Raw genomic sequence first — 22,433 nt, 5'->3', positions numbered from 1 at the left:
TGAGCACAGGGAGCAAATCCCTCTGGAACCCTGGGGTTCACCTCAGCTGCTCCTCAGCTCCTGCAACTTAGTTGGACCAGAGAAAATAATAATTGTATTGATTTGACCTGTGAAACCCCGTGGAGACCACAGGAGGTCACCTTGCCCCCTTCTCCTGGCCTGGGAAGGGTTCTGCAGGGCTCATTGCCTTCCCTGCCTTCCTCAGACCTGATAACTCTGGTTGTTATCTAGAACTGATCAGCTGATAACCATGTTAAACTATGTGACCCAGCTTTGGTTGCCTCAGCGTTTGCCATTGGAAACCACCAGAGCTCGACTCACTGTTTGGTTTTTGTCAGTTCCTAACGGGATTTGATCCCTGGGGCCATTCCCAGCTCAGCGTGGGGGCATCACTTACCTGTCAGTCCCCCCCTGAGGCAGAGGAGAATGGCAAAAAGTTAAAATGTTAAGGCAGGAATGTAACTCTCGCACAAAAAAAGTGGTTTATGGGGATGTGTCTCTCTGTCCAGCCCTGAGGCCTCTGGGATAAAGAGGACATGGAGCTGCTGGAGCAAGTCCAGAGGAGGCTGCAGAGCTGCTCCAAGGGCTGGAGCTCCTCTGGAGCCAGGCTGAGAGAGCTGGGGGGGTTCACCTGGAGAAGAGAAGGCTCCAGGGACACCTTAGAGCCTAAAAAGGCTCCAGGAGAGCTGGAGAGGGGCTTGGGACAAGGGTCTGGAGTGCAGGACAAGGGGAATGGCTTCCCACTGCCAGAGGGCAGGGATAGATGGGATATTGGGAAGAAATCCTTACCTGGGAGGGTGGGAGGCCCTGGCACAGGTTGCCCAGAGATGCTGTGGCTGCCCCATCCCTGGGAGTGTCCAAGGCCGGGTTGGATGGGCTTGGAGCAACCTGGGCTAGTGGAAGGTGTCCCTGCCCATGGCAGGGGGTGAGAACTGGATGATTTTTAAGGTCCCTTCCATTCCAAATCCCACCAGCACAGGCATTTCAGGCAATCCCACATCCATGTATTTCAGCCTGCCTGTGGAAAGATGTGTTCAGGCAGCCACTGGCTGAGGGTAAATAACAGCTACGGGGACAAAAATAGGCAAAGATAATGATAATACACAAAGGCTGCAGATGTTCTTAATGACTGTGATCTGTATTTAAAAATCTTGGTCTTTCTGAAACACTGAACTGCAATGTCTGTATGTGCAGAAGCCTCAAACCAGTACAAACAAGCACCCAACTCGTTAGAAAAGCAGGAGAGAGCAACAGAAAGATCCCCGGCCCCTCATACAAATCTGGGATCTGCTTTGAATGGAAAAATCCAACCGGCTTTCAACCCACACAATGGCATCCAGACTCCATTATAATGAAAGTGATGAATCTCAGCTTTAAAGGGGACAGTAATTTCTAATCCCTCAGCCTGGGCACTCACACACACACACACACGGGCGGGAGCAGCCGCCCGCTTTCATCTCTGCTGGGAGCACCAAAGGAAATAATCACTGCAGTGGGTTGACCTTTATGAAACCACATAAAACAGAGGCCACAAGAGGTCACCTTGCCCCTTCTGGACCGAGGAGGTGTTTGGCAGGGCTAATTCCTTTACCTGCATTCCTCAGAACCCTCCAGCATCTGATAACTGTGTGAAGTGACTCACTTTTTGCTCACACAAAGGTGCTCGTGGCTGTGGCTGACAAACCCAGCAGGTCTGAGAACCCAGGCAGAAACAAGGGGGCTGGAGGAGAACCTTGGCTGTAGTTTTTGTGTAGGAATGACATTAAACATCTCATTTCATCTGATTCCATCACGGTTCTGAGGTAAGGCCTCCTCGTGACGTCGTGTCATGGATTCAGACACCCCTGGCCCTCATGTTTGACTCGTGGTCATATTACACAGGATTTTCTTAAAACATGGACATTTACACTTCAGGCCCTTCTCTCAGTTCCTATAAAATTTCCTCTCTCAGTTCCCATAAAATTTCCTCTCTCAGTTCCTATAAAGCTTGCAGTGAATGAGGTGGTTCACACTGTTGTGTCTGTGGTGCTGGGTGGGGGGAGGCTCAGGACTAAGCCCACATTAATTAGCCTCATTTATCCACACCACATTATGGTGCTTCTCCTGTGATCTGTTCAGCTGGACCCCCAAGCCCAGATGTCTTCCTTCCTTGGGTGATTATGTTGGCTTCAGAGGAGACACTGCAGATTTATCACAGGGCTGATGGCAGCAGCAAATCCACTGTGTATAGAAAATTAAAAACTAGATTAAGTAGTAACAGGATTGATGTCAATCCTTTTGCTGCTGCTGATATAGAATTGCACAGTTTGGTTGGTTGGGTTTTTTATTTCTCCAGTGCACACAACCTGGTGGCAGTCCTACCTGCAAATCATGGAATGTTTGGGGTTGGAAGGGAGATTAGTCCAACCCCTGCCATGGGCAAGGACACCTTCCACTAGATGAGGTTGCTCAGAGCTTTGTCCAGTCCAACCTTGGATGTTTCCAGGGATGGGACACCCCATCCCAGTGGTTTTAACACCCTCATTGCAAAAAATTCCTTCCTGACATGACTGGCTGCCCCTCCAGCTCATCACAGCCTGGGCTGGTGTCCAAGGTGGTGGCTGCTGTCACAGCCAGCTCAGCCCTGAGCCATGTCCTGAGTGTCATCTGAGCACCCATCCTCACCCAAACAGAGGAGAAACAGGCAAAACTTCCTTCCCAAAAGGGGTGATAACATATTGGAATGGGCTGCCCAGGAAGGTGGTGGAATCACCATCCCTGGAGGTGTTTAAGGAAAGGCTGGATGTGGCACTGAGTGCCATGGTCTGGTTGACATGGTGGTGTTGGGTCACAGTTTGGACTCGATCTCACTTTAAAAAGGACATTGAAATGCTGGAGGTTGTCCAGTGAAGGGCAACAAGGCCGTCAAAGGTCTTATGAGGAACAGCTGAGGGAGCTGGGTTTGTTTAGATCCAGAAGATGAGGCTCAGGTGGCACCTCACTGAAAGGACACTGTATGGAAGAGGGGTCTGCTTTCCTACCGTGCTGGCACTGAGAGGAAACAACCTTGAGATGACGTGGGGGAGATTCAGAGCAGACATTAAAAATTTTTTTCGCTGTGAGGGTGGTCAGGCACTGGAATAGGTCTCTTTGTGAGGTGGTGGAGCCACCACCCCTGGAGGTGTTCAAGATGAGACAGGGGAGAGCCAGATCAGACATTAGAAAAAGTTTTTCACTGTGAGGGTGGCCGGGCATCGGAACAAAAAGGTGGAAAACGAAGGGTGGTCGGGCATCGGAATAAAAAGGTGGAAGAAGAAGGGTGGCCAGGCTGCCCCGGGAAGTGGTGGAGTCCCCATCCCCTGAGGTGTCCCAGAGCCATCCGGATCGGGTGCTGAGCGCTGTGGTCACAGCGGGCGACAGTTGGACTCGATCCTAAACCCCTCTCCCAGCCCTGATGTTTTCACGATCCTATGACCTCAGAGGTCGTTCGCACCCTAATTAACTCGGTCACTGCGAGCGAAGGTGGTGCCTCCCCCCCACCTGAGCGCGGTGCCGGGCAGGGGATGCCCGGCGGGGCGGTGCCCGCGCTCGGTCCCGGCGCGGTGCGTGGCCGGCGGTGGCCGCGGTGCCCCGGTGCGGTGGGAGGGAGGCGGGTGCCGGGCTCGCTCCATCCCCGCAGCGGCGGCGGGGGGCGGGCGCTGCCCGCGCGTCCTCGGCTCCGGAGCGGCGGGCGATGCGCTTCCTCCGCTGAGCGCGCCCAGGGCCGACCGGCAGCATGACGGTGGAGTTCGAGGAGTGCATCAAGGACTCGCCCCGGTTCCGGTAAGGGCGAGGCAGCCGGGGCGGCCCCGGGAATGGTTTCGGGCGGCTTGGCTTGGGGAGGGATACGGAGGAGACGGGCAGGGCCCTTCCCCCGGCTCCGCGCTGCGCGGGGCCGCGCCCGGGCTGCGGAGGGGAGAGAGGGGAGACGGCCCCGGAGCCGCCGAGGGGATGGAGACGGGGCCCAGCCGGGACAGCGGGCGTTGTCCCTCCGTGCCCCGCATGCCCTCCTCCCGTGCCCCGCATCCCCGCAGTGCCCCTCATTCTACCCCGCATGCCGCCCTTCCGTACCCCGCATCCCCCCCATGCGCCTCATTCTGCCCCCTATACCTCCCTTCCGTGCCCCGCATCCCCTCCGTGCCCCTCATTCTACCCCGCCTCAGCCCCGTGCCCTTCATTCTACCCCGCATCCCCCCGTGCCCCTCATTCTATCCCGCATCCCCCCCGTGCCCTTCATTCTACCCCGCATCCCCCCCGTGCCCCTCATTCTATCCCGCATCCCCCCCTCCCGTGCCTCTCATTCTACCCTGCATCCCCCCCTCCCAGGCCCCTCATTCCCCCCGTGCCTCTCGTTCTACCCTGCATCCCCCCCCTTCCGTGCCCCGCATCCCCCCCGTGCCCCTCGTTCTACCCCGCATCTCACCCTCCCGTGCCCCCGCATCCCGCCCTCCCTCCCCGCCGCGCTGTCCTGCTCTGTCCGGGCGCTTGGCACGTGAAAAAAAAAAAATTTAAAAAAAAATTAGGAATTCCAAGATCCGGGCAGGCAGCGCCGGATCCCGTTGGGATTGGGACGGGGCATCATCACCCCGCGGGGCTCGGCCGGCCAGAGCCGATTGGAGCCGCCCGCAGAGCCGGGGCTCAAGGAATACAGTCATTTTCCATGCAGTCACATTCCCATCTCTCGGAGGGTGGATTTTTTTATTATTTTTTTTTTTTAGCGGTCTTGAAGGAATCTGGGCTATGACAACAAAGGCTCCGGCTCGGCTGCGCTGCATTCAAATCAGGCCGCCCGAGCAGTGCCCGGGGCTGCGGGAGCCGCCACGCTCCGGGGGCAGATGCTCCATTGTGCCAGGAGCATCCCGGCTGCGTGTCCGGATGGGCTCCGATGCCCCGGCGCTATAAAGGGAATATCAGAGCTTCCACTGGGAACAATCTCCTGCTGCTTTCAATGCCGTGTCTGGATGGGGACCGAGGGAAATACAGACAATAGCCTGCAGGAGCGAGCTGGCCGTGTGTGCAGGGGAAAGAGTTGTCGGGAAAGGGGGGGGGGATCTCTCTCCTTCCTGCAGACATTTCGTGTTCCTTCTTCTCAAAACCGTTCTGTTTAATGAGCGAAACAGTTTGCATTTGGCTTTTAAGTGCGTTTACAAAGCTCCCCTTGGAACGCAGGCTGCATCCCAAAGGCTGCAGTGGTCTGTGGCTGTGGGTTCTCTGACAAATTGTCATTTTGTGTGTGGTTGTGGTGCAGCTGCAGGTAACACAAACACCTGGGCAAGTGCACCCTCTTTATTCCTGCGTGTGGGAATGTGGAGGGCTGCGGGAAGGGTCCTCCTCCACGTGTTTTAATTTTAATGGTGTGGTAAGGTTCTGCTCTGGCTTGTTCCAAAGCTGGTTCTAAAAGGTAATGGACAGTGTCATGTGAGATGACAGGCTGGTCCTAACCCCGGGTGGGGTCGGAATCATGGGAGTTTTTCAACAGGAAAAGGTTGAAGGCATGGACAGGTTGGCAGAAGGTAGGGAGCTCCTGCTTTAATCCCTTGCTCACTTAGCATCAATTAGAATTGATCCTCCCCTTTTTTTTTTTTCTTTCCTCTTTTTGACTGTCATTTCATCCCATTGTGCTGCAGAGCATGTGAACTTGCTCGGTGGCTTTCTTCCAGAGCTGTGACTTCACTGGCCAGATGTCTGGTTCCACATGGCAGTGACCCTTTTCCTGGTGACGTCAAGATTGATTGATCTGTTTATTTATTTATTTTGCCTTTGCTGTGTGTGTCTGTGTGTGTGTGTGTGGGCTCCGGGCCAAGTTTCTTAGTATGCAGGCAACATCATTCTGCTCTGTCTGCTCCATCCATAAAAACAAAACAGCTCTCAGAGCACTGGGCTGGACCTTTATCAAAAGGCAGTTATTTAAGCATGGAATTATGAACTATTTCCCAAATGGCCAGACACAGTCTGACTGTTACAGGGAGAACAAGAGATTAGGCTGGAGGAATAAGGCTGGATATTTCAAGAGGGCTGAAATATATGGAGCAGGGGAATATTTAAACTGTGAACACCTTAAGCAGTGAGAAATCCTGACTTCAGCAGGGCTAGGGGAAAAAACCCCAAACAACCAAACCAAATAGAATTTCTCAAAGGTACAGGTTTTAGCCTCCTCTTGTACTTTTCTTCCTTCCAAATCTTTAATTAGTTCTTCTGTTAGAATTATTGGTTGGTAGTACAAGAGAATCCTTGGAGGCAGAGATGCTTGCTAACATGTCCCTAAAATTTTACAGCTATAAAAACGTAAAATATAGATATATATCTATAAATATATATTAAAAAGTGGTGATAGAAGGTAGCACATAATCTACTTTCTAAACAGAGGCTGAGATAGCAAGAGCTGAAGTCCCTTTCCATAGGAAACATTGTGAAAGAGGGAAAATTTAATCCAGGTTTCCTATGCCAGTCCTTTAGGTAGGAATTACCCTCCCTTTCCTGCTGGCACCCACAGAACCCCTCTGCACTTCCCAGCAAAAGGTTGTGCTGTGTTTTACAGCTGGTTTATTCTCCTCAGTCGTGAGCCTTGGAGATGATCAAAAATTGTCTTCTGAGTGCCAGACACAGGGAGGGCAGAAAGCTCCAAAAAAATGACACAGGCATAAACAAACACTGGATTGAACATCCCAAAATAAGGCTACCAAACTGGTCTGCTTTAGCACACAATTACATGCCAAAATGCTCCAAATCAATACTAAGAACACACTCAATCCCTCAGTGCTTCCAGCTTCAGAGAGACAATGAAAACTTGTATTTCCTTTTAAATTTCGTACACTTGAATATTGTCCAACCTTCAGATGGGCAGATAAGCCTGATTTCTGCAAGGCATCTTGTAGAGACGTGCATTCAGTTCCAGTAAACAAGGATAATTACCTTGGAGGACCTGTTCTTGCACATTTGAATGCAACCCCAAGAGATATTGTGGCTTTTCATCTCCCTGCCCTGTTTAAACTGGGAGGAGTCTGGGAAATCTAGGAACACGTTCCTGGCTTCTTCCACTTGCCCCTGGAAGCTGGTGGTCTGGGGTGATGCAGAGGAGGAGCCAGTGCTGCCCTAACCCTTGGAGATCTTTAGGGGACGGTGCCAGATGAGTCAGTTGGGTTCCTTGGGGCGTTGGAACGAGAAGATCTTTAAGGTCCCTTCCAGCCCAAAACCATTCTGTGATTCATTCTGGCAAAAAGGAAGCCCAGAGAAGCTGTGGCTGCCCCTGGATGCCTGGAAGTGCTCAAGGCCAGGTTGGATGGGGCTTGGAACAACCTGGGCTGGTGGAAGGTGTCCCTGCCCATGGCAGGGGGTGGGATGAGATGATCTTTAAGGTCCCTTCCCACCCAAACCGTTCTGTGATTCTGTGGCACTGTAACTCACTCGGGGTGTAAATGCACTCCAGGAACACTCAGGAGGGTGAGGGAAGAGCAGGAACAAATTGCAGAGGCTGGGCCTGGCTGCAGCCCTCTGCAGGCCACAGAAAACCCCAAATGCCTCTGTGGTGACTCCCCCAAGGGCGGGAGATGGGTGGTTATTTCCATAACTAACATTGCTGGTGTGGTTGTTGTCGCTCTTAATGAACCTGATTAATCAGCTTGTTGTGAGGTCAGGGTTCCCTGTGACCATGGAGTGAGCCAGGGCTGGCCTGCCCTGACTGTAGCACAGTGACTCAGGTGCTGGAACCTTCTCACCAGGAGCCCTTACAAGGAACCTTCTCACAAGGAGCCACCACAACCTACAGGAACAGACAATTAACAGCATCTCTCTGTGGACATCCCAGCTCCAGGTCACTGGGGGGGGGGACACCCCTGTGCTGCTCAACCTGGAATTGAGGTTTCCCAAGCCCAGATTCACCTCCCCCATGCCTTGCAGCCTCTTGCCTGGTGGCTCAGACACTCCCAGGGCTTTCTGGAGCAGCGCTGTCATCAGGCAGGGACCCAGGGACATGGGCAGAGACCTTTGTTCTGGCACTGTGCAGCACCATCTGCACCTTGTTGTGGCTCTCATTAGGCAGGGAAAGGTGCAGGGGTGTAATTCCAGCTCCATGAAAGGTGCAAGAAAAGAAAAAGCCACTCGCCAGAGGAAAGGAAAGTGGAAAAACGAGTACATTTAGAAAACAATCCTCGAACTCTGACTGGGGCGTTTCAAACAGAACGGGAGGAATTAAACCCCTCAGTCGAACTGATCTCGCTGAGTCTGATAACAGAGGGAATTAGACAAGTTCAAAGCCAGCATAACCAGTTCTGATGCACCCAGGCTGGGGGAAGGTGTGTTAGCAAAGGCCTGCCCAGAGAAAACTCGAGTGGCTCCTGCCGACCCTGCCAGTTCGAGGTGAGCCAAACCTGCCAGCTCGTCAGTTCAGAGCAGATTGAAATCACACACGGGGTGGCCAAGAGGAACTCAAAAAAATCAGTGTAACCACAAAGAGCCCAGGCATCGATTTGGAATCGGTTTTTGTTACACAAGGCTTATGTAAGCAGGATCCCCGAGCCCGGTGGCAGTCGCACGACGCCCACACAGAGCTGCTGCTTCTTGAATCTCACCCTAACGAGCCCAGTTGCCAGCACTTGCTGCTTCAGCTGCACGAGAGAGATCATCATAAAAGCAGATTGATATCATCTGTGTCAATCCTACTGCATTTATTTCTTATCTCTCTCCATCGTTGCGCTCCCGAAGTCAAAGGGAGGGGTGGAAAGGGAGAAGTCAAAGCAAGAATGTCACCGTGGAGTTAATTCCTCTCACAGCACCGTGAGATGCTCTCCCAGCTGCAGTTGTCCATCCTGTCCATCCAGCCCCTGAATATCTCTGTGTGAAGCTTCCCACGTGGAGTGAGGCTTTATTCCCTTTCCTGCTTTCCAGCCTCCCTTTTTTCCAGCGTCGCTTTAAAGTGACCCCAAGTCAGCAAAGCAGAACCGGGTCTGGCCTTTGCTGGGGTTGTGCTGGGACAGGGTTGATGGTTGTCAGCTCTCCCCACACGTGTATTTGTGGCAGTTTGTACCCGATGTGCCATTCCCAGCATCTCCCAGAGGGGGTGTGTGACATTCCAGCTGCTCCCGTGTCAGGTGAATCCTGTTCACTCAGATCACACCGGGACCCTCACGTGGCACAGGGATTTTTCCTCCATAAGTGGTAGCACAGGAGTATTTGGAAGCAGAAATCCCTTGATCTGAGGTTCCCTGTCATTAAAACTCCCCTGGGAATCCTGAGATACTCAGGAAAAGCTGCAGTGCTGTGGGCAGAGCTGAAGGTCTTTATTCAGTCAGGGAAAACCCCCTGGGATGAGAGAACTGACTTGACAGTTCTGCCCTGAAACCTCTGGCTTGGCAAAATGGTGCTTTATGCCAAATTTTTATCAAGCAGTTTCCTTAATAACTTTGAGCTGTGAGCTGTGTAAACAGAGTGTCCCAAAGGGCCAAGACTCAGAAGGTAAAACCCCAGGGGTCCATCCCAACCCGCCAAATCAGAAAAGGGTTTTTTAATTAATTCCCCCCCCCCCCGAGATAAAACTGCTCTGACTTACAAGCTGTGAGTTTGCAGTGAAAAGCAACCTTTGATTTTGGCTGCTCATGGGAGCAGCAGCTCAGGACTTTGCTTGTGTACCACACGAGCAAGGGAAATATTTGGTGTCTGGTAACCAAGTGATTGACTTTGTCACCAAAATAACGCTCTTGTTTGTAGTAGTGTGAGAGTATTTGCAAACTTTCAAATGCTTCTAGTTGTCTTAACAGAGCAGTTTCTGACTAGCTTTTGTTTTCAGTTGATTTTCATGTCCAGTCTTTCTTTTTCAGTAGCTGTTCCTCTCTGTTATCTCTCTGCTGGCACACACAGATGAAAATCATCTCTTTTTTTCTCACTGACAGTCTTTGGACATCCTTCTCTCTCACTGCTTCTTCTGGTTCCCATAAGGGTAAGGGGAAAGTTGTCCAACCTGAATGATTTTACACCTGAAGCTGAGGGTGTGAGTCTCTTCTTCATTCCCTTGGAACCTTCCAGAGGGCAACACCACAGGGAACCACAGGCCTTGGCCTTTAGGATGCCCAAAAGCCACTGAGAAAGCCAAGGTTTTCTGGCTGCAATAAAGACTGTAAAAGGCTGGGAAGGCAGATGACAAAGCTTGCTAAAAGGAAAAAAAAAAAACAACCAAACAAAACAGCAATAACCCTGTGGGGGAAGAGGGCAGTGAGACCCAGGGGTGCTGTGGCTCAGAGCTGATGATTTCAGCTTCTCTGTGCTCTTGAATTGTCTGGGGAGGGTGGTCCAGTCCTCCTCATAGAGGGACACTTGTGGTGATAATTGTGCTTTGCTGGTTGTCTTGGCACTGGGCAGTGCCTCTGGATTCCAGCCCTGGTCCTCGAAGGACCTCAGCATGGCCAGGTCAGACGGAGGGGGAGAGTTCAGGGATGGAGGGTGAGAGTTCAGGGATGGAGGGTGAGAGTTCAGGGGTGGAGGGTGAGAGAGGGTTCAGGGCAACAGCATTTGATGCATCCTCGTTCATGTGGACTCTGTCAGGCTCCTGTGGAAATGTGTGTTCCTGCAAACTTTCTTTCTTGTGCTGGGGGCAAGTCAGAGTCTGTTGTCACTCACTGCTGAAGCTCAGGAAGGTGCCACAAAGCCAGTTTTGTGGTGCTGGAAAACAATGGTGTGAACCTAAGGATCCAGGCTCTCTTGGTAGCTGGAGTGGAGCCTGAGGAGCACAGGGGCTTTGGCACTCAGGGGCTGTGTGACTGCTGAAAGTCCCTTTTATTCACTCATTCCAGCAGCTCTTTTGTTTCATTTCCCTCAGCTGAGGTAGGGACGGGTCACGCCGTGGATCTGAGTCAAGAGCCCGTGAAATAATTAATGTCTGTGATGACAGAGCACCTTCATAACGTGGTGCCATCAGCACTGATGGATTCATCATTCATTCCCGGTGGTTCCTTTAGGTAGGAGGGTCTGACATTCCAGAGGAGGGCTGGAAAGGAGGGCAGGGGGACCTTCCCAGCCTGAGTGAGAGGAGCCATCTGTTTACCTTCACCCCGCTGAGCCTCCCGGAGACAGGAAGGCAGCTCAGACTCCTGCAGGGAGTCAGGCTGGGGCTTTTCTTTTTCTTTTTTTTTTTTTTGCCTCAACAGCATCATCCAGGCTGCTCAGGGAGAAGGGATGCAGGAGAATCCTTGGCCTGGAGGAGCTGGGGCTGTGTCTGGCGGCATCCTCCATCTGGCCCCTGCCGTGCCGGGAGCTCGTGGGGTTTTCGGTGACGCAGCCTCTGCTAATCTGGGTGCTTTGGCAAAGTTTTGCACTGTCAGTAGGGCGGTTCAGCTGTGACCTGTAATCACTGGATGAGGACTAAAGCACTGTCTCATCAGCTAATGCACGGATCAGGGCGCTGGAAATTCCATTACAGCTCCGGAGTTAGTTAAACACGCGCCGGGGGGATCCTGGAAGTCCCTTTTTCTGCAGCTAAAACCAGCGTTTTCTGGTTTCTGGGGCACATATCCCGGGGTTGCTGCACAGGTACAGCGAGCTGAGAGTCCCTGTTTGAGGCTGGCAGGAGGCTGGAGGCTCCCAGCTCGGTGTCAGGGGGACAGCAGAGCTCAGGGTGGAAAGCGGGTGTGCGCTGGATTATTTGGGGATGGGAGCAGCAGGAAGGCTGGGACCTGTAACCAGAGCTGCAGGAGTGACTCTGGGGCTGGCTGCAGCTGTCTCTGGGCTGTCTCACCCGGGCTGTCAGGGAGAGCTCACAGCCCTGGCCCCTGCTCAGGGCCCTTCTCCTCACTGCTGCTTCCTGCAGCCCTCGGGAAATCAGCTCATTCCTGCACCTAAAATCAACCTGGAACTGCAAACCCCACTCCAGACGTCCTCAGCTGCTGTTCTCAAGGGGCAGTGGAAGGAGGGAGGAGTTCTCAAGGGGCAGGGGCAGGAGGGAGGAGTGAAAAGCAAGCCCAGGAGCTTTGGAATCCCAAACTTTTCTGAGAGGGCGATGGCCCCTTTAAAACCTGCTTTCATAACACTATGAAATTTCAGCCACGGTATGAATTTTTTTTTCAGCAGGAAGGCCACTGCAACCATGAGTTTTTCTGGTTTCCTAAGCACTGGCTTTGCTTAAAAAAAAAAAAACAAACACAACAACAACAACCCAGGCTGGTGCTCTCTGTGTGAGTTTGGTTATCTGGGATAAAGAAAAGAGCCCTTAGAACAGACCTGCAGTCCAAGTCTGGTTGAGTTTTGAGGACGGGACAGAATGTTCCCCTGGAGCCAAGTGCTTCCTTGCCTGTTTGCTTGCAGTTCTCCTCTGTTCTCGGGGCTGTGTTCTGATTTCAGACATTTCCAGGCACTCCTGGCTGCTGTTTCCTGAGGGTTTGCTCCCTGCATGGATTGTCAGCTCTCCCCAGAGTTAATGTGGCTCCTCTCTAATGTAAAGCTCCAAAAACGAGGGTGGAGGAAAGGAAGTGAGACAAAAAGAAAGCAGGTTTGGCTCTGTGCTGACATGATGCCATGCTGAGTGTTCCCCGTGGGGAAAGGAAGGGGAACCAGGAGCAGGATTTGTTCCCTCTTTGCCCAGCAATTCCAGACTGGGAGGGAGAGGGGAAGCAGCAACACGGCCAGTGTGGAAAGCTGAGATTTTTTTTTACCTGCCAGCAGCTTTGTGGTTGCTGCCTTGCCTTCTCTGAGGAGCTGCAGAGTTTGCTTGAGGATCTCAGAGCGGGCAAGGTGAGGAATTGGAGCTGTGGAATTCCCTGGATGGAGAACTGGGGACCTGTTTGCCTCAGTCCCAGGCCACAGGGGTGGCTGAGGTGCAGCCCCTGGCAGAGGGGAGCTTCTTCCAGGCTGCACAGAGGTGAACTGGAGGTGAATTTGAGGTGAATTGGAGGTGAATTTGAGGTGAACTGGAAGTGAATTTGAGGTGAATTGGAGGTAAACTGGAGGTGAATTTGAGGTGAACTGGAGGTGAGTTGGAGGTGAATCCTGTCTCTACTCCCCAGCACACAGCACTGGAAGGTGTCTGGCAGCCTCCCTCTCTGTAGGACCCCCCAGGATGGGGCAGCACGACTGGGATAACAACCAGTTATTCCTGTGCACTGTGGGGAGGGTGGAGGCTGATTTCCTGCAGCTCCACTGCATCCATGCCCAGCTGCAGCCAGGCTGGCCCTCAGCAGCAGGCACAGCACCCACTGGGGCTGGCTGGGCACCAGCAAGGGAAAACATCCTGGGCAGTGCTCTGCCTGCTGCTGGGGGAGCTGCTGGGAGGGAGGGAAAAGCATTTCTGCCTCGATTGCAACAGATGAGCAAAGAGGATGGGGTATCCTGGAGACTCTGAGGAGCCTCCTGTGTCTCCTCCTGCACTTGCTGGGTGCTGAGGAACAGGCTTTGCCCCTCTTTGCCAGAGCAGGGGGGACAGAATCCCCTCCCCTGGTCAAACCACACGTGTTGCTGCAGGAGCTGATGACTCCTCCGAGCCACTGCTCCCAAAAGGAGCCAACCAGGCAGGATAATTGTCCCTCCACAACCTCTTGGCAGAGGATTCCACCCTTTTGCCTCAGTGGGTGCTGCCTGGGCAGGGTTTGGGTTCAAGCAGTGCATCCACAGCTCGTTCTGGTTTTGCACATTGCTGTCTCCTCTGGCCTAAGGGAGGAAATTCAGCTCAGAGGCTTGGTTAAAAGGAAGGAAGGACCAGGAAAAAAAAAGGATGGAAAGGTTGTAAGTGTGCTCTCAACAGCCCATACCAACCCTCTGAATGTGAGGTTAACCAAACAAATGCAGTGTGGTGTGTTCACAGAGCCACACACACGTCAGGTTCTTGTCTTGCTTCACCTTATCTGCAGAAATTCACCTTTCCTACCTGCCAGGGCCCTTCTCGAGGGAGGTAGAGAACATTCTGATGTAGCTAACAAAAGGAGAGTTGGGGGGACTTTCCTGCTCTCTGCAACTCCCTGAAAAGAGGTTGGAGCCAGGGAGGGGTCGGGCTCTACTCCCAGGGAACAAGGGACAGGAGGAGAGGGAACGGCCTCCAGCTGTGCCAGGGGAGGGTCAGGTTGGACATCAGGAGAAATTTCTTGCTGGAAAGGGTGGTCAGGCCTTGGCAGGGGCTGCCCAGGGAGGTTTGGAGTCCCCACCCCTGGAGGTGTCCAAGGAAGGGCTGGATGTGGCACTCAGAGCTCTGGGCTGGGGGACGAGGTGGGGACGTGGCACAGGGGGGGCCTCGACGGTCTCAGAGGTCTTCTCCCACCTAAATGATTGTGGAATTGTGTGACATTGCTGTGGGATAACCCTCCCACACGTGCACACTCACACATCCCTGAGTGCAATCCCCCAGGACTCGGGAATGGCTGGGAAGCAAAGCAGTGGAGTCATTCCAGTGGATTAGAGGGATGATGTCACAGCTCACGGGTGGCACATCCCGGAGCGAAGGGCTCATTCATTCCTTAAATAAGCATCAAGTGGCACCGTCTAAACAGATTATATAATATCAGGGAGTGAGATAATCCCTGCTCTGCACACCCAGCCTGCTCCATCACGCTACAGCAGGGCTGAAATATTTCCATTCTCTCCGTGAAATGCTGCCACTGATGGAAACAACGTGTGTGTGAATTCCTGGGTGATTCCAGGGCTTGGATAGCTCTGCCTGGGATGAGGTGAAAGGATATCTGATGGCAGTAAAATGTAGCTGTATGTCCTGCATGTACAGAGAGAGAGGCAGAGAGCTTGTGGTGCTTTCTCAGCACCCAGGCAGTTGTGCCAGGCTTTATTTGAGCACCACCAGGGTCCTGCCACCCTGGCAGTGTTGGGGCAGTGCAGAAATCTCCAGGGCTGTTCTGAAGGGCAGCTGTTAAAGCCTGTCCATTCTTCCCGCTCCATCCTGGCTCAGGGAAACAATGGTGGTTCCCACAGCTCAGCCCCTCTGCAGAATATCACCCCTTTGTTCTCTGAGAAACCCAGTTTGGGGCAGGAAACGTGGATTTGTCCCTGCTCCATGACCTTGCCCCAGGATGGAGGAAACAGACCCTGTGAGAGCACTGATAGAGCTTCCCTTCCCCTTCCCCTTTCCCTTCCCCTTCCCCTTTCCCTTCCCCTTTCCCTTTCCCATCCCCTTTCCCCTTTCCCCTTTCCCTTTTCCCCTTTCCAACCCCACCTCCCCTAACCTCCCCTAACCTTCCCAAACCTTCCCTTTCTTTTTTTTTTTTCCCTATTTTTTCCCCTCTCTTCCCTTTCCCCACACTTCCCAGCTTCCCAGCTGGCACTGTCTGGAGCCTGGCAACTTCAGCTGCTGCCCACCTGAAGGCTGGAGGACGAGAAGGCAGCAGAGTGACATTTGTAGAAAGACTCCAGCCTTCAGTGTTCCAAGAGTGGGACAAAGCCAGCCCTGCCAGATTGAGTTTAGGAGTTGGGAATAACACAACTCTCGATGTGCCACTGACTCATCTGATTTCAGAGATCAGGCAGAAAATGCCAAACTGGTAAACAGGGCTGAGGCACTGGAAAGCTCCAGGCTGATCCATGTGCTGGTGGGATGGGAAGAGGCTGCTCTCAGAAGTCAGGATGCTGTCGTGGACTTTCCTCCTGGCTCGAGTTCCCCCCAGTCAGTCCCAGTTCAGTTCTTTTCTTTCACCTGTGGTTCTGAGCTGTGTGGGTGGAGCTCAGGGGTGTGAGACGCTGAGAAATCAAGAAGTGGAGGTTTTTAGCTGAACTTTCAGCACAGAGGATGAGTATCTGTGAGTCCTGCAGGGCTCAGCCCTGTTGTTCTGACCCTGCACTTTGTGCCTGAGTTCTTTTTCCCTGCTCAGCTCCTGTTGCTCCAACACCAGCTCTGTTCTGTGCCTGGGCTGCCTCACTCAGCACAGAGGGTGAATTAATTTTATCCCAGTGGTCCCAATTACTCCATCTACCCTCAGTATTTTGACTGTTGTGTGAGCTTGGGAATTTGCTCCTTGTGGATGAGCCTGACCAACCCATCTCCAGGGTGGGTTCTAGGACAGCACTGGGAATGCAGCAGGATAGTGGTGCTGGTCCTGCAGGGATGATTCAGGAGCTCAGAGGGATGTGACAGTCCCTCCCATGGCCACAGAGAGCAAAGTGTAACTGGTGAAAATCCTTCTAGCTGCACTCAAAAAGTGTCCTTTCCCAGAGACACTGATTTTTCAGATGAGAATTAATCTCCCAGTCCCAGCCACATCACAACAGTTCTGTTCCCTCTGGAGAGGTGTCAGGGGGGAAGAGCTAGAAAAATAGGACCATACCCAACCCTTGAGAGGAATAAATAAAAGCAAGGGATGCTTGGTGTCTAGGACACTGATTGATATTCCTCCAGCAAGGTTCCATGCAGCACCAGCCATAAACTCTCACCTCTTTAGGAAAGGGTTGTGCTGCTGGTGGGAGAAAAAAAAATCCAGTTGTTTCGTGGCACTGGGACACAGCAAAAAATATTTGGCACCTCTGGGAGGGTACAAGTGGCACAGGAAGGGGCAGGACCCTCCCTTTTTGGCCCCGGGGCCAGCAGCACTCGAGCACTTCTGCTGCCAGGGAGGGCAGGACCTTCGCTGCCTTTGGCAGGACACGACACAGGAAAAGCCTTTCAGGCAGAGACAAAGGGAGCCCAGAGGTTGGGGAGCTGCAGCTCTGAGCCAAAGGCCCAGGGGAAGGAGAGAGGAGAGGGAAAAAAAAAAAAAAAAAAAAAAAAAAAGAAACAAGGAGCATTTAGTGCTGAAAGCGATCCCTGCTGGGGGAGGGTGGCTCGGGCTCAGCTGTGCACGAGGGGAAGTCTCAACAAAAGCCTCCTGGATCCCCTCCAGCCCTGTTGGTAAACAGATGTCTCCAAGGGTCACTCGGGGAGAAGGTGGAACCGTCTGAGAGGAGCTTTTTCTGATAAATCCATTTTGCTCGTTTAAAAAAAAAGAAAAAAAAGAAAGCGAACAAATGTCGTTTAAGGAGCCTCCTCGTGCCACATCAGGAGTCTTCCTGCAGCTCAGGGAAGGGATATTCCTGTGTGTGCAGTTTCCACTGCAAAAGCTGAGTCCTTGCAGCCCAGGGAGAAGAGCAGGGAAAAGAGCAGGGAAAAGAGCAGATAGGCCAGCTCTGCTCTGAGGTTGCTCAGCAAGGTGGATCAAAGTGTGCAGGGAAAAGTGTCACTCCTGGGAAAGGGCAAATTGATTGATGGAGTTGTGAGGGTGGAGAATATTTAGTTGTTGGTGCCTGTTTCCTGTTTCTGGGCATGTGTCCCCTGGAATCATGGAATGGTTTGGGTTGGAAGGCACCTCTGAAGGCCATCTGATCCCATCCTCTGCCATGGGCAGGGACATCTGGAGCCAGGGCAGGTGGCTCAGAGTCCTGTCCAACCTGGCCTTGAGTGTTTCCAGGGATGGGGCAGCCCCAGCTTGTCTGGGCAACCTGTGCCAGGGTTTTTCCAGTTGGTGGAACTGGTCAGGTTGGGCTCAGGAGGCACCTTCTGGACTGGGGGGTGTGGGGAGGTGTTTGCTGCCCCATCTCCTTTGCTCACCATGGGTCTCTGGGTGATATTTCCTTCTCCAGAACCCAGACCATCCCTTGCATCCTCTCAGTGACATTCCAGGAGCTGAACTGCCCTGTGTGATGCTCAGGGAGGCCTTGGGGTCTCTGAACTGCAGGAGGGCATTGTCCACCTCCTTTCAGACCTGGATCTCCTCCTGGGCTTTTCTCCAAGCCTATTAGAGATGTGGTGCTAAAATCTCTCTTGCCCATTGAACCAGAGCTCCAGTTCTTGCAGCTGTGTCATCCTCCTGCAAAATGAATGCTGGGAGCAGGAAGGAAGGCAGAGTCTGATAACCAGGGGAATCAGTGGCTCTCAGCAGAAAAGGGGCAATGCTCTGCTGAGCTGAAGGTGGAAGGTGCTGTGTGGTGGCCACCAGATGGTCTTTGTCAGGTCCCTGCTGATCCATCAGCATTAGCACACGTGGTGAAATGGTCCATGTGGAGAATCCATCACTTTGAGCTGCCCAGCTCAGCAGCTTGGCTGAGAAATAGCTTTTAGTGAGCTGAAAGGCCTGAGAATAGTGCTGAACAAGAAATGGGTGGTCTGAGTGCTCTGGCAAGTGGAGAACCCCCTCTGCCCTCGGGGTTGGTGCCTTTTCACAGTCAGCTTTCTGATTTACAGCCAGAACCCCCGAGGGGTCCGTGGTCCTGACTGGTTTGACCACACTTGGCACAGACATCTGCTGATCTAAACCACCAAAGGGAACCAAACCCCTTCAGTGCTGCTTCCTGACCCCCCTGGCCCCAGCAAATCCCTTTTCTAATGGGATTCCCCTCACTCTGAAGCATCAGGAATGGAAAAGGAACAAGGCTGGGATGTTGCTGGGCTGCTTCCCTCTCCTCCCAAGATTTGGGAAGCTGCTCAAGTGCTGTGGGCAAGAGTAGGAAATAGTTTGCTGCGACTTCTGTCTGAATTTCCCCCCCCAGACTGCAAGGATGGGTGCTGAAAAGCAAATTGCCTCGTGCACAGCCCTTTTTCTCTCCTCTAGGGATCAGCCAGGGCTGGACATGAGACGTCCAGATGCTCAAGTTGCTCTGGTCTCCTCGAACATTTGGCTGGGAGTTGCAAAAGAGAAGCTGGGGCAAAACCTGTTATCATGAGATACATTACATAAGGAGTGCATTAGAAGAGCTAAGGAAGGATTTCATCTTTAAGCCACTAAATCCTAGAGTAATTTAAGTTGGAAGAGACCTCTGGAGGTCATCTAATCCAATGCCCTTCTCTAAGCATTGGTCCAAGTAGCTCCTTGATGCTGCAGGAGCTGCCTGGCTGTCAGAAAATAGTGATGGAGGATTCAAAGTACTCGGGAAACTCAAATCCTTTCATAAATTCCAATGGGCCTTTCTATAATTTGAACATAAACGAGGAGCAATAGTGGAAAATCCCGTATTTGTATGTACAGCAGAGTGCATAAAAGCCATAGCTGCAATTCTGTGTCCTCCTGAAGGCAGTGCCAGTTCTTGCTGAATATTAATGTACAGATTTAAAGTCAATGGAACACGCCAAGCAACCAAACTACCAAGTCTTACTCATCTTGCTTCAAAGCCTTGTCTAAACATACACCTCCAGCCTCTCAGGAGAAGGGGTGGGAGCTGTAAACTGACATTTAGCAGGTTCCAGACAAAGACCTGGGGGTTTGTGGAGCTGTGCAAAATGTTGTGAGCACTGTCACCAAAGGCAGAGCTGAGTTTAGGCACAGGGTGTCTTCACCTCTGAGGAAACATCGTGGCTTTAGGGGCTGCAGCCCCCATGAAAAATGGGGGGAAATAAAACACCAAACAGCAGGAAACATCTGTATTCATGGCCCAGTGAAAAAGAGATTTGGGCAGTCACTTTTTCGAGTCTTGATGCACTTTTCTGTTTGAATTGTTTGTTGTGCTCTTGGCAAACTGGTGACCCAAACCCCTCCTTGCAGCAGGACAGGCCAGGAATCCCCAAGTGCTGCCCAGTGGGACTTTTTATACAAAGGGTGAGGAGCTGAGTCTGGTGGCTACTTGTTCTGTAGCAGGGAAGGAGCTGGAGCTGATGGATTTGATGACAAGGTCAAGTTTTTGAGCAATCACTGAAAAGGGAGAAATGATTTTTCACTGAGCCTTTGGGAAAAAAAAAAACCAAAAACACAAATGAGAATAAAACAGTGAAGAGGAGGGAGATGATTTCAGTGTCACTTACATGGTCCAAGCTTCTGCTGCTCTACCTCATTTTTCTCCTGCAGAAAACTCCCAGGATCAAAAAAAAGCACTGGCACAGCCTTCCACATCTGCATCATGCTTACAGCCATCTGCAGAGAGATTTTAGTCAAGATTAGAAATAGAGCTTATTCCATTATCCTGGAGCAAAACCAGGAGACTCCAGCCACTAAAAACAGCTCTTCTATTACCATTTCTCCATTAAGCAATTGGTCCAGTTTATCCCAAAGACTCATTTCAATGATGAGTTCAATCCCCTCCACACTCCTTAGTTCACAAGTGAATTAGTCTTTACAAAACCTGACATGAACCTCAGGTAGGGTAATAAAAGCAATTCAATTTTTTTTTTTTTTTTAAAGTGACTTAAATGTGAGTGGCTTTAAAATTGCTTCCATAACCTGTTTTTACCGAGGTTTCTCCCACTTGTTCCAAACACGGATTGAAGCAGCAAATTCCCCAGGGAGGAGATGCAGGAAAGGGAGCACTGTGGGGTTTTCTGGAAATGGAAGAAAGGGGAAAAAACCCCATCTAGCTTGTTGTTAGAATTGCTGATCTGAGGATGGAAAGGCTGCTGGTGCCCAGAAGGGGTTAAAAAGGACAGGTAGCAGGAGGAATTAATGCTGCAGGCAGGATCAGATCCCTGTGTGGAATTAGCATAACACTTGCTATAAATAGATTTATCTGGGCCAGAGCAAATCTCAGCCATTTTGACCAGAACAAGTCACCTCTAAACAAGCAGGTCCTTTGCTGCATTCAGACACAAAGAGCTTCAGCCTCAGGCATCTCCCTCGGGGTTGGTGGGGGCACATGGAGCAGGTCCTGTCCCAAAAACAGGGATGTGCCAGGGGATTCACTCCCATGGATGGTCACACTGAGGGGTCTGAGCTCTCAGGGGCTCTGCAAAGAAAAACTGAGCCAAAACCTCCCTTCCCTGTGTCCTCCAAGCTCCCAGGAGTGCCAGGAAACAAGTTGGGTTCCTCATGTGCTCCTGTGGCCAGGTAGGATCCCTTTGGGACACTCCAAAAAGCCTTCAAGACCCAAAGCAAGGAGGTCACAGACTCACCCCCTCCCTCCCCTCCAAACTCAGCTCTTCCTCCCACCCCCTCCTGCTGGTGGCCTGTCCCCTGGCAGGGTCACTTGGTGCCCCTGAAAGCCAGCTCAGCCCTCTGCCCAGGTGGCATTTGGGGGAAGCTCAACCCTCTCCTCCTAAAAGGTTTTAAATTATTATTATTATTATTATTATTATTATTATTATTATTATTATTATTACAGACTAGGCAATGGGGTGGTGGAAGGAAATGCAGAATATAGATCTGTATGTGTCTATATGTGCTCCCTTGAAAGAGGAGAAGACTTTTAGTTGCCCTCCCCCTTAATTCTCCTGTATTTTTGGGAGCAGGACCCGTCCCAGCTGAGGTGGAGGTGTGGGTTTGGTGCCCACTTTGTGGCTGGTTTTGCTGGTTGCCTGTTTCCCTCTCCCCAGCCCCTGGGCCCATCCTGGTGTTTGGCCTTTTGCAAGTTGTGTTTTCCCCCTGATTTATGGTTTCCTGTGGGCTCGGAGGAATGTGAGGCAGGAGCTGCTTTCTGCTTTGTCACTTCTGAGCAGAAAAGGGAAACGGAGATCAGCAGCAGGTCTGGGGTTTTGGGGATGTTTTCAGGCTGATGGCACAGCTTTGGGAAGGGTCAGAGCTGAAGGATCTGCCTGCCTGGATGGAGTGCTGAGAGCACACTGAGCTCCAGAAATCACCACAGCCACTGTTTCTGTTCAGCTGTGACATAAATTTGGGCGCTGTCACACAGAAGGAGCATCCACCTATTTCTTATTCCAAGTGATCTTTATTTCACATCACCTGGAAGTGCAGAAATCCTCCCCAAAATGAGCACAGGGTGAGGTTTGGCAGCTCTGAGGGATGAACTTGTCCCTGCACAGGGAGCCTTGGAAATCTGGAGATAACTCAGAGGGTGTTTCCCCTGCACATCCAGGTCCTGGAGTGCTGTTGGATCATTCCTGTGTCAGCCCCTGAGGGGGTTCTGGATGCAAACAGGTCAAAGCCCCCTCGGTGCTGGGTGGGGGGAAGGCTGAGTTTGGTGCCTCTGGGGTTGTTTGGTGTGTCACAGTCACCAGTTTGAGGAGTTTGGGTCAGTTGTTTTCCCAGTCTTGTGTGATCTCAGTGATGGAGAATCCAGGGCCGTGGCTTGGCCTTGACTCAGCCTCAAATCAAACCCAGGCAACTCCTCCCCACATGAACTCTTGTCTCCTTGGCCCGTTTCTTTCCAGGACATCTCATTCAGGGCTCTGCCTCCTCCTCCTCCCTGTGCAGGGAGAGGATGTTGGCTGTGCAGGAGGCTGGAAAACAGGGGGGTTCAGAGACTCCTCCAGGAGCAAGCAGTCCACGGCTTGGGGTCTCTGAACACACCCTGACTTCTGTTGGAGTCACAAACTCTTCTCTTGCCACCACTTATCAGTAAGTGAACCCAAAAGTGTGGCAGGTGGCTGTGTCTGGACAGCATCCTTGGCCTGGCACGTGGTTATCCCATGGATCCCTGTGGGATGGCCAGAACAGTGGCACTGCAGGTGGATTATCCAGCTTGTAGGTACATCTTGCCAGCAGCTTGTGCCAGCTGAACACTGGCATGAGTTTGTTTGACTCAGTGCTCAGTCACCTCTTGGCACGAGGCACGGGGTGAAATATTCCCAGTGTTGATCTTCTGGGATCATC

At 52.1% G+C, this 22,433-nt stretch overlaps 1 protein-coding gene and 1 long non-coding RNA gene across 5 annotated transcripts in view; one reads left to right on the top strand and one right to left on the bottom strand.

Moving 5' to 3' along the window:
* The first annotated feature begins 3,673 nt into the window (after positions 1-3,673).
* Positions 3,674-22,433, top strand: part of ACAP3 (ArfGAP with coiled-coil, ankyrin repeat and PH domains 3) — an 81,818-nt gene continuing 63,058 nt past the window's right edge. For all 4 annotated transcript variants that reach the window (XM_032709084.1, XM_032709086.1, XM_032709085.1 and 1 more), the window contains exon 1: positions 3,674-3,801. In XM_032709084.1, the coding sequence (XP_032564975.1) occupies positions 3,755-3,801 (47 nt within the window). In that variant the 5' untranslated portion in view covers positions 3,674-3,754. The remainder of the gene's footprint in view (positions 3,802-22,433) is intronic.
* Positions 12,221-14,335, bottom strand: LOC116797493. The gene is made up of 3 exons (XR_004360662.1): positions 14,249-14,335; positions 12,654-12,849; positions 12,221-12,442 (listed from the first exon to the last, which is right to left on the bottom strand). It is a non-coding gene; the product is annotated as an uncharacterized LOC116797493 (long non-coding RNA).

The sequence above is a fragment of the Chiroxiphia lanceolata genome, chromosome 22, assembly GCF_009829145.1.
Source record: "Chiroxiphia lanceolata isolate bChiLan1 chromosome 22, bChiLan1.pri, whole genome shotgun sequence".
NCBI classification, from domain to species: domain Eukaryota; kingdom Metazoa; phylum Chordata; class Aves; order Passeriformes; family Pipridae; genus Chiroxiphia; species Chiroxiphia lanceolata.
Note: the sequence above shows the minus strand (reverse complement) of the source record. Positions and strands in the feature narration are given on the sequence as shown.